The 10,878-nt window shown below is 47.0% G+C and overlaps 1 protein-coding gene across 1 annotated transcript; it reads left to right on the forward strand.

Moving 5' to 3' along the window:
• Positions 1–1,718: 1,718 nt before the first annotated feature.
• MARCHF6 (membrane associated ring-CH-type finger 6) lies at positions 1,719–4,750 on the forward strand. The gene has a single exon (XM_075258015.1). The coding sequence runs from the start codon at positions 1,898–1,900 to the stop codon at positions 4,634–4,636; it is 2,739 nt and encodes a 912-aa protein (XP_075114116.1). The 5' UTR covers positions 1,719–1,897; the 3' UTR covers positions 4,637–4,750.
• Positions 4,751–10,878: the final 6,128 nt, after the last annotated feature.

The raw sequence follows: 10,878 nt of genomic DNA on the forward strand, positions 1-10,878 counted from the left end.
GATGGAGGGGACATTATAATGTGGGGTCAGATGGAGGGGACTTTATAATGTGGGGGCAGGTGGAGGGGACATTGTAATGTGGGGGCAGGTGGAGGGGACATTGTAATGTGGGGGCAGATGGAGGGAACATTGTAATATGGGGGCAGATGGAGGGGACATTATAATGTGGGGGCAGGTGGAGGGGATATTGTAATGTGGGGGCAGGTGGAGGGGACATTATAATATGGGGGCAGATGGAGGGGACATTATAATGTGGGGACAGATGGAGGGGACATTTTAATGTGGGGGCAGATGGAGGGGACATTGTAATGTGGGGGCAGATGGAGGGGACATTGTAATGAGGGGGCAGATGGAGGGGACATTGTAATGTGGGGTCAGGTGGAGGGGACATTGTAATGTGGGGGCAGATGGAGGGGACATTGTAATGTGGGGTCAGGTGGAGGGGACATTGTAATGTGGGGGCAGATGGAGGGGACATTGTAATGTGGGGGCAGATGGAGGGGACATTATAATGTGGGGTCAGATGGAGGGGACTTTATAATGTGGGGGCAGGTGGAGGGGACATTGTAATGTGGGGGCAGGTGGAGGGGACATTGTAATGTGGGGGCAGATGGAGGGAACATTGTAATATGGGGGCAGATGGAGGGAACATTGTAATATGGGGGCAGATGGAGGGGACATTATAATGTGGGGGCAGGTGGAGGGGATATTGTAATGTGGGGGCAGGTGGAGGTGACATTATAATGTGGGGGCAGATGGAGGGGACATTGTAATGTGGGGGCAGATGGAGGGGACACTGTAATGTGGGGGCAGATGGAGGGGACATTATAATGTGGGGGCAGGTGGAGGGGACATTATAATGTGGGGGCAGATGGAGGGGACATTGTAATGTGGGGGCAGATGGAGGGGACATTATAATGTGGGGACAGGTGGAGGGGACATTGTAATGTGGGGGCAGATGGAGGGGACATTGTAATGTGGGGTCAGGTGGAGGGGACATTGTAATGTGGGGGCAGATGGAGGGGACATTGTAATGTGGGGTCAGGTGGAGGGGACATTGTAATGTGGGGGCAGATGGAGGGGACATTGTAATGTGGGGTCAGGTGGAGGGGACATTGTAATGTGGGGGCAGATGGAGGGGACATTATAATGTGGGGGCAGGTGGAGGGGACATTGTAATGTGGGGTCAGGTGGAGGGGACATTATAATGTGGGGTCAGGTGGAGGGGACATTATAACGTGAGGGTATTCTGTGTCAGGGCGACTAGAGGGGTGTTATACCTATGGGGCACAAATAGACATTGATGGGAATGGGCAGAACCATTCATCCTATAAATCAGGGGGGCAAGGATCTGTGTTGGATCTGGTCATCAGTGTGAACATCACTTTAAGGCTGGACAACCCCTTTAAGCCAGCTTTCCTTATGTGCCTTAGCAGCCAATCACGGTGCAGCTTTCATTTTACAACAGCAATTGAAGCTACACACTGATTGGTTGCTAGGGGCAACACCACTGACAGGTCCTGTCTTCTACTAGGCTCTAAGCGATCTCATGTACTAGCGCCCGGTATATCAGGGAGACACTGAGCAGACACTATAACGGCCGTCTCATCACAATCCTTATAGCTAATGAGGGGACAAGGCTAGATCGGGTCGGCCGATCATGTGCCTCTATGATGATCATGTGACAACACCCGGAAGCACTTTACCTATTCCTGATACGTCACTGGCTGAACTCTCGCGAGATTACGTTGCTCCGAGCCTAGGCCGAGGACGGTCCGTATCGTTCTTGCATTGTCGGTACGGAAGCCTGCAGGGGCCGTGTTGATTCCGGTTCCTGCACGGTAATCGGGCGTTGGTGGTCGGAGAGACGTCTTTGTCAAACCAGACGTCGAGCAAGATGGAGGCTGCGGAGGAAGAAGACATCTGCAGGGTCTGCCGATCAGAGGGAACCGCAGAGAAGCCGCTCTATCACCCCTGTGTGTGCACAGGCAGTATTAAGTTCATCCACCAGGAGTGCTTGGTGCAATGGCTGAAGCACAGCAGGAAGGAGTACTGTGAGTTATGTAAGCACAGATTTGCCTTCACCCCCATATACTCCCCGGACATGCCCTCCCGCCTGCCAATCCAAGACATCTGTGCTGGACTGATCACAAGTATTGGCACCGCCATCCGATACTGGTTTCACTATACCCTGGTGGCGTTTGCATGGCTTGGCGTGGTGCCCCTGACCGCATGCCGCATATACAAGTGCTTATTTACCGGCTCCGTGAGCTCCCTGCTGACCCTGCCCCTGGATATGCTATCCACCGAGAACCTACTGGCGGACTGTCTACAAGGCTTCTTCGTGGTGACCTGCACCCTCTGCGCCTTCATAAGCCTCGTCTGGTTGCGAGAACAGATTGTTCATGGCGGAGCCCCTCTCTGGCTGGATCAAAATTTCCCACAACCTCCAAATGGTCTGGGTCCCCAGAACGAGGCACAAGGTGCTGCCGGCAATGCCGCTGCTGAAAATGTCGCTTTGGACCATCCGGCTATTCCACCAGTAGAAAACGCAGTCGTCGGTGAAAATCCCGATCTGCCGGAAGATCAGGCAGAAGATGAAGAGGAAGACAACGAGGATGATGCCGTCATAGAAGACGCTGCTGATATAAACAATGGCGCTCAAGACGACATGAACTGGAACGCCCTAGAATGGGATCGGGCGGCCGAAGAATTGACCTGGGAACGGATGCTGGGATTGGATGGATCTCTGGTCTTTCTGGAACATGTCTTCTGGGTTGTGTCCTTAAATACCCTCTTCATCCTTGTGTTTGCCTTCTGCCCCTATCACATTGGACACTTTTCTGTCGTCGGCCTCGGATTCGATTGCTACGTGAAAGCCTCCCACTTTGAAGGACTTCTAACCACCATAGTTGGCTACGTCCTCCTAGCAGTCACCTTGATCCTCTGCCATAGTCTGGCCGCCATTGTCAAGTTTCAACGTTCAAGACGAATTCTGGGCATCTGCTACATTGTCGTGAAGGTGTCTTTACTGGTAGTGGTGGAGATTGGCGTCTTCCCTCTCATTTGCGGCTGGTGGTTGGACATTTGCTCGTTGGAAATGTTCGATGCCACTTTGAAAGACCGAGAACTTAGCTTCCAGTCCGCGCCCGGGACCACCATGTTTCTTCACTGGCTTGTCGGGATGGTTTACGTCTTCTACTTTGCATCTTTCATCCTGCTACTACGAGAGGTGCTGAGACCTGGGGTGCTGTGGTTTCTCCGAAATCTGAATGATCCAGATTTTAATCCAGTCCAGGAAATGATCCACCTGCCCATTTATCGGCATCTCAGAAGATTTATATTATCCGTTATTGTGTTTGGGTCTATCGTAATCCTGATGCTTTGGCTTCCCATCCGTATTATGAAGCACGTGCTGCCCACCTTCTTACCGTATAACGTCATGCTATACAGTGACGCTCCAGTAAGTGAACTGTCCTTGGAGCTACTACTACTTCAGGTCGTTCTGCCGGCGCTATTGGAACAGGGACACACTCGGCAGTGGTTGAAAGGTCTTGTCAGAGCTTGGACAGTAACAGCTGGATATTTACTAGACTTGCACTCCTATCTTCTCGGAGACCAGGAGGAGAGTGACAACCAAGCAAACCAACAGGCTGCCAATAACCCCCTTATACGAAACAATCCCATTCCTGTGGTCGGGGAAGGTTTGCATGCAGCACACCAAGCCATATTGCAACAGGGAGGCCCCGTAGGATTTCAGCCATATCACAGACCAATCAAATTCCCTCTCCGAATATTTTTATTAATCATTTTGATGTGCATCACGTTGTTGCTCTCTAGTCTAGTTTGCCTTACCCTACCGGTATTTGTAGGACGCTGGCTGATGTCGTTTTGGACTGGAACCGCAAAAATCCATGAGTTGTACACCGCTGCCTGTGGCCTCTACGTATGCTGGCTGTCTATCAGAGCCTTAACTGTACTGGTGGCATGGATGCCACAAGGTCGGCAGGTGATCCTGCTAAAAGTGAAAGAATGGTCCCTTACGATTATGAAGACCCTTATAGTGGCCATCCTCCTGGCTGGTGTTGTCCCTCTCCTGCTTGGTCTTCTCTTTGAGCTCATTATTGTGGCACCTCTCCGGGTTCCCCTGGATCAGACACCGCTCTTTTATCCATGGCAAGACTGGGCCCTTGGTGTATTGCATGCCAAGATCATCGCCGCTATAACGCTAATGGGTCCTCAGTGGTGGTTGAAAACTGTCATCGAGCAAGTCTATGCCAACGGGATCCGTAATATTGACATGCACTTCATACTTGGCAAACTGGCCGCCCCGGTCATCGCTGTCCTTTTACTGTCCCTGTGTATCCCGTACATTATTTCTGCCGGGATTGTACTGATAATCGGTGTTACCTTCGAAATGCAGAATCTAGTACAACGCCGCATCTATCCCTTCTTGCTGATGGTGGTGATATTAATGGGGGTCCTGTCTTTCCAAATCCGACAATTTAAGCGGCTTTATGAACACATTAAGAACGATAAATATCTCGTGGGTCAACGTCTTGTGAATTATGAACGCAAATCTGGGAAATCGAAAACTTCGCCTTTAACGTTTCCTCCTCATTTGGCGCGGGAGTGAAAGGGACAGAAAAATTCGTGATAACTTTTTTTTTTTTTTTAGAGCAAGGTATTAGCGTTGGTGGTCTGCAGCACAGTAACCTAATAATGTTAGGCATCATAGGATGGATTGAAACTACTCAAATGCGTTGCCATTATCATCATTGAGTTTGTGTGGACGTGGAGTACCCCAGGGGGTAAATGTGGGATACCTAATGAATTTTTGTCAATCTCTTTATTGTAAATCTTAAAAACTATATTAAATTATTAAAAATGACAAGGGAGTGTAATATGACATTATAGAGGCAACTATAGGGTTAACTTGCTAGTATGATGGTAGTTCTAATGTAAGTTGCTCCACATTAAGTGGCGTGCCCTGTCTGATGTGTTTTACCTATAGAATGGGTAAAAAATATACCAGTTTTGACATTTTAGGGGTTAAAAGAGGTTGACCTTTTCTAGTAATAGTCATATAGCCTATTACTTCTATAGGAGGTGAAGTTGTATACGGTATTTGCAGACAGTAAAAATAAAATGGCTTTTCTGGGGGATAAAAATTGCTTAAAAATGGCTTGTGGGTTAAAAAAAGGAAAAAAAAAGAAAAGACTCCCCCATGCTAATTTGGTTCCTACTTGGGCCTGGTTCCCAATGGTCTTCACTTCAAGTTGTCACTATCCACATAGGAAATGCCCTCAGGGGGATCAAAGGACATTACCTGGGCATTACCAGGAAGAAAAGACCCATGGGGACCTGTGTTGTGTTGTTGTAAAAGAGAAAAAATTGAGCCATTCTTAAAGCAATTTTTATCCCCCAGGCAAACCCCCTAAGTCTGAGGCCCCACATTGGAGAAATGCAGTTTTTTTGTTGCAGATTTTGAGCCAAAGCCAAGAATGGCTACAAAAATAAAAGGTAAATATAAGGGAAGTTCTTGTACTTCTCCCTTCTGCTCAGTCCACTCCTTTGGCTCGAAAAATGCAGCAAAATCTGCTGCGTTTCTGCAACGTGGGGCCTCAGCCTAAAGTTGATATGCTAGCTTAAAGGGGTTATCCGGTTTCAGAAACCAAATAAGATTAAAAAATCCCAAAAAACGCATAGTCTGTATGACGCCCACATCCTGCGTATAAGCTAAAATGATGTTTGACATTCTAGGGACAGGTCCTCTTATGTCCCATAGATCTCGGTAGGGGCAGGGTTAGGGCTCCGCTCATGAGTACAGGCGCACCTATTAGGTGTAAGTTTTTCTGCGCTTCTAGGAGCCAAGTGACATGCAAGAAGTGTTGTTTACTCATAATATGGACCTGTCCTGTAACATGCTGGGATTATTTAGGGTAGCGCATTAGAGGGGTTGTCCGTCGAGAAATAATTTACTTACCTGGCCCCGGGCCATGTGACCTGAAGTAGCATGTCACTACGCTGGGTTGTTACAAATCAGATGTGAACATGGCCTACAGGGGGCATTCATATGGAGCAAAATGGCTCGGATTCTGGAGCAACTCCGCATGGAATTCACGTGGTGTCCACGTGAATTCTGTGCAGGATTGCCGCCAGAATCCGCACTGTTAAAAAGCCTCCCCATAGAACTCTCTGGAGAGGCTTTTTAACCGTGTGGATTCTGGTGGCAATCCTGCATGGAATTCGTGTGGACACCACGTGAATTCCATGCGGAGTTGCTCCAGAATCCGAGCCATTTTCCCCCGTGTGAATGCCCCCTAAGAAAGCAGCCTCCTGTGGAGGCGCTGTAGTGGAATTGATCACTTGGTTCTGGGTTTGCACACAGTTTATAGTTTGTCATTTGGGATAGAAGCAGCAGCCGGACACCCTGCCAGCACCTGACGGCCTACACAAAGGGCACAACTACAACTAACACAGGCAGGTCAAGGTTTTTTTTTACTTTAGTTGTGATCATCCACAGTGTTTAACTGTTACACAAATCTGACATTTGTAAAAATCTCAAATCACATTTAGGATTTGGAAAGAACACGAGACATTATAGCACTTACTGCAATATAAGATAGATAATAGGGGATATGTTACTCCATATGGGGACTGCCAGCTGGTGTATGAGGTCTCATAGGTCAGGCAATGCATTCTGGGACAAGGTATGCAAATTAGCTTCCTGCTGTAGCAGAACCAAATTGTATAATGTTCTATTATTAGAGTCTGTCAGGTCCAAAACGCCAACAATAGTGATCACAGCATTTGGGTAGTTCTGGGGCAAAATTGCCATCCTTAGGACTCGGTCCAAGGGACTGCCATGTCAACCAGGAGGCTGAGCAACGTTCTCCTGACTGCCTTTCCTTATTACACCTATGTGCTGCAATACAGTGTCTTTCAGTACATTACACCAGCGGCTCAGCAGGTCCCAGGTTCAAGTCCCCCTGCGGTACAGCGAAAAATAGTTATTTTTTTAAGTTCAAAAATCCCTCTTTTCATTTAAAATGCACATAATGTAATAGAAACTTACATATATGTCCCACTATTCAAAAATAGTGTTATTTATACTGTATAATGAACATGTAAAAAATAAATAAATAAAATAATAAAAATAAATAAAATATAAATAAATAAAATAATAATAAAAATAAAATAAAGCAATGTGCAAATTAATGTATTTTGATCACTTAGTTTCAATGCAAATACAGCAATAAAAAGGATTAAATAGTCCTATATACCAAAAACTGGTACCAATAAAAACTACAACTTGTCCTGCAAATGAAGAGCCCATCAACAAAATAGTAATAAAGGCGTTAGAATACAGTGACCCCAGGAAAATCGTTCATTTTTGAAAAATGAAATTTCATAAGTAAAAGCAATAAAATCAATAGAAACATTGGCTGTAATTGTAATGACCCGCTGGACAAAGCTGCCAGGTCATTTTTAATACAGAGTGAACGCAACAGGAACAAAATGCAAAAAATGTGTGTTATTTCAAAAACATTAATAAAAGCTAAACGAAAGATTATATGTACCCCAAAACTGCGCAACTCCTAATGCAAAGAATAAACCCTCGCATAGCGATGTCGACAGAAAAGTAAAAAGTTATGAATTTTGGAGGGCAAGGAAGGAAGTTGCTGAGCATTAGGGTGCATTCACACTACGGAACGCCAGCGTGTATCACAGCCGTACACGCCGGCGTTACAGCAGGGCTGCCGGACACTTCCCATTCATTTCTATGGGGAGCCGGCATGCGAGCGCTCCCCATAGAAATGAATGGACTGCTTTTTTCCATTCATTTCTATGGGGAGCGCTCACATGCCGGCTCCCATAGAAATGAATGGGAAGTGTCCGGCAGCCCTGCTGTAACGCCGGCGTGTACGGCTGTGATACACGCTGGCGTTCCGTAGTGTGAATGCACCCTTAACATACAAACTACCCTGTGTTATTAAAGGGTTAAAGAGGACCTTTCATGGTCCGGGGCACAGGCAGTTCTATATACTGCTGGAAAGCCGACAGTGCGCTGAATTCAACACAATGTCGGCTTTCCTGATCTGTGCCCCGGGTAAAGCGATATCGGTCCAAGTACCGTAGCGCTTTACAGTCAGAAGGGCGTTCCTGACAGTTAGGTATGTCCTTCTCCACAGCAGCGCCTATCGCGTTGTACAGTGTGAGCGAGGAGGAACGCCCCCCTCCCCTCTTGATAATCGTCTATGGACGAACACTGTGAGCAGAGGGAGGGGGGCGTGCCTCCCCGCTCACACTGTACAGCGCTATAGGCACTGCTGTGGAAAAGGACGTACCTGACTGACTATCAGGACCGCCCTTCTGACTGTAAAGCGCTACGGTACCGGGACCGATAGCGCTTTACCCGGGGCACAGATCGGGAAAGCCAACAGTGCACAGAATTCAGCGCACTGTCAGCTCTCCAGCAGTATATGGAACTGCCTGTGCCCCGGACCATGAAAGGTCCTCTTTAATAACGCACAAATGATCCTATCCCACCATCAAACATAAACTAATAAAATAAATAGTGAAGCAAATATAGACAGACCTGTTACCCATACTATATACGTTCTATCTATTCATCACGTCATGATTCATCATACTTGTAAGATAGTTCTAATCTAGTTTAGGGAATTAAAATTTTCAAAACACGTCACAGGGCCCTCGCAATAGAAATAACAAGCATGGCAAGATCAGGTGATGTCGATATGCAAAGTGCCAACAAAAAGACTCATGATATTGCTATGGATATGATTTTATGCTGCAATGGCACTTGTGCAACTTTTTGGAAGTTTAAGGGGTGTTCACACGTAGGAATTTGACGCAGAATTAGGCTGGTTCCATATGATTGTATGCTAGCCGCCGGCCGTGATTGACCATCTGTGTCATCCTTGGACTTCCTGACCACCGCCCGTTCTTCCGTGGCTCAATTCATTCGGAGCACGGACGCAAAAGCGGACAGGGATAGGACCTGTTCTAAGTTTTGCGGGCTGGATTGATGGCCCACACGTGGAATAGTGTAATCCCAGTCGTGTGTGGGGCGACAGAAATGAATGAATCCTATCCACACATTGCAGAAAAATATGCAAAGCGGACACGCAGCGATTTCCAGAACCGTTGCGGTTTTAGAATTTGCAGCATGTCAATTCTACCTACGGCTGCTTCTACCTGCTGGCGCGGTTTTTCCTACAGCATGTTTTTTTTCTGCAGCCCCCTGTGTCTCATCTTATAGCCCAAAGGGGTTTTCTGGGGCTTATTATCCTATGACTTGTCTTTAGGGTAGGTCACCAACTGAAGATCAGCGGCTTCTAACACCCCAAACCTTTTTGGTTCAGCTGTTTGTAGTGGCGCAGCCGTTCCTTGAGTATGGCTTCGGCTTCATGTAATCTCACGTTCATCGGTCACATGGCTTGTTCGCAGCTCAGGTTCTTTCAAGTGAATGGGCTGAGCTGTGATAGAAATGTACAGTGCTGGTAAGTAGTAATGAAGCTGAAAAAACAGCTGATCGGTGGGAGAGCCCGGGTGTCAGAACCCTGCTGATCTTTACCTATTGTAGGTAATTCATTAGTTATTGAGGTTTGATAGGGTATAGAATAATATATTGCACCTATGGGTAGTTCTACAAATACCTTGCACAGCACTGCCCCATATCACTGACCAGTCATATTAGATACACGTGCCTCAAGGTATTATGGCTCCATAGACTTCTAGACTCCTCAGCCACATGGATCCTTCACCTGTAATAATACATAATCTCTGTTAATTGACCTATTACCCGGCCATTTATAGATGGCTGTAGATAAAGTCCCGGGTGATATGGTGTCATGTGTAATAGTCAGGTCATTAAGGGAGATTTCTGCGACTTCCTGAATCAGGTTTACGATCTGATACGTATAATGAGTAATGTGCTAATGTGTTTTGTGAGCTGGCATTTTGCCACAGAGCTCCAACAGGTGGAACAAGTTGAAAGAACTTTTCCGGTAATTGCACCACTAACCTGCGACATTTTGCGGTAATGCACGGCTGGTATTACTAAGGGTTAATCACACTAGATGTGCCTGAGAGTGTCCCTTTGCCATCAGTCCAGGGTACCGTGGCAATCTGGAGGGGAAATAGCTGTATGTCTTCTCTCTACGACATTGGCATCCTAAGCATGCTGATGTGTTGAATACAATGATGGAGCAAGAAGATATTTGGTGCAGGGGGGTGTAGGGAGAGAGGAATAAGTCATTGCCGCACACTGGTTATCTCCTTGGTGATAAAAGGATTGGGCATGGTAAAAGCCAACATGCCTGACCCATTGTCTGTAAAGAGAGTTGGAACACACCATACACATCAGGGCAGGGGTCAGTAACCTTTGGCACTTCAGTTGTTGTGAAACTACGACACTCATCATGCTCCACTCATTTGGGAGTTTTGAGAATAGCCGAACGAGTGTGCAAGCTGGGAGTTGTAGTTTTACAATGGCCAAAGGTGGATTTGGCTGACATCCATCTAATCTTTCTGGCAAGGGTCAGTTGTGCTTCCCAATCGTCGACCATCACTAATCGGACAGTAATGGCATATGGCTCTTACCCTAAGCTCTTAGTGACGACTCTAGCGCAGGGGTCCCCAACCACCAGTCCGTGGACCAGGACTAAGCTGTTGGGTGTGGAGCAGCGAGCTGGCCTGAGTATTAGCTGGATACTTTGCGCTAGGACACACTGCTATGGTAACATGTATCGGGTAGCGCGGTGTCCTGTAGCTGCTAAGGATGCCGCACTACCCAATATTTTACATGTTATCATTGCATCGTGGCCTAGCGCGAAGTAACCAGCTTTGGTG

This window comes from Leptodactylus fuscus, chromosome 10 (assembly GCF_031893055.1).
Source record: "Leptodactylus fuscus isolate aLepFus1 chromosome 10, aLepFus1.hap2, whole genome shotgun sequence".
Taxonomy (NCBI): domain Eukaryota; kingdom Metazoa; phylum Chordata; class Amphibia; order Anura; family Leptodactylidae; genus Leptodactylus; species Leptodactylus fuscus.

Coding starts and splice junctions, on each gene's coding strand:
- MARCHF6 (XM_075258015.1), top strand. CDS start 1,898: ATGGAGGCTGCGGAGGAAGAAGACATCTGCAGGGTCTGCCGATCAGAG.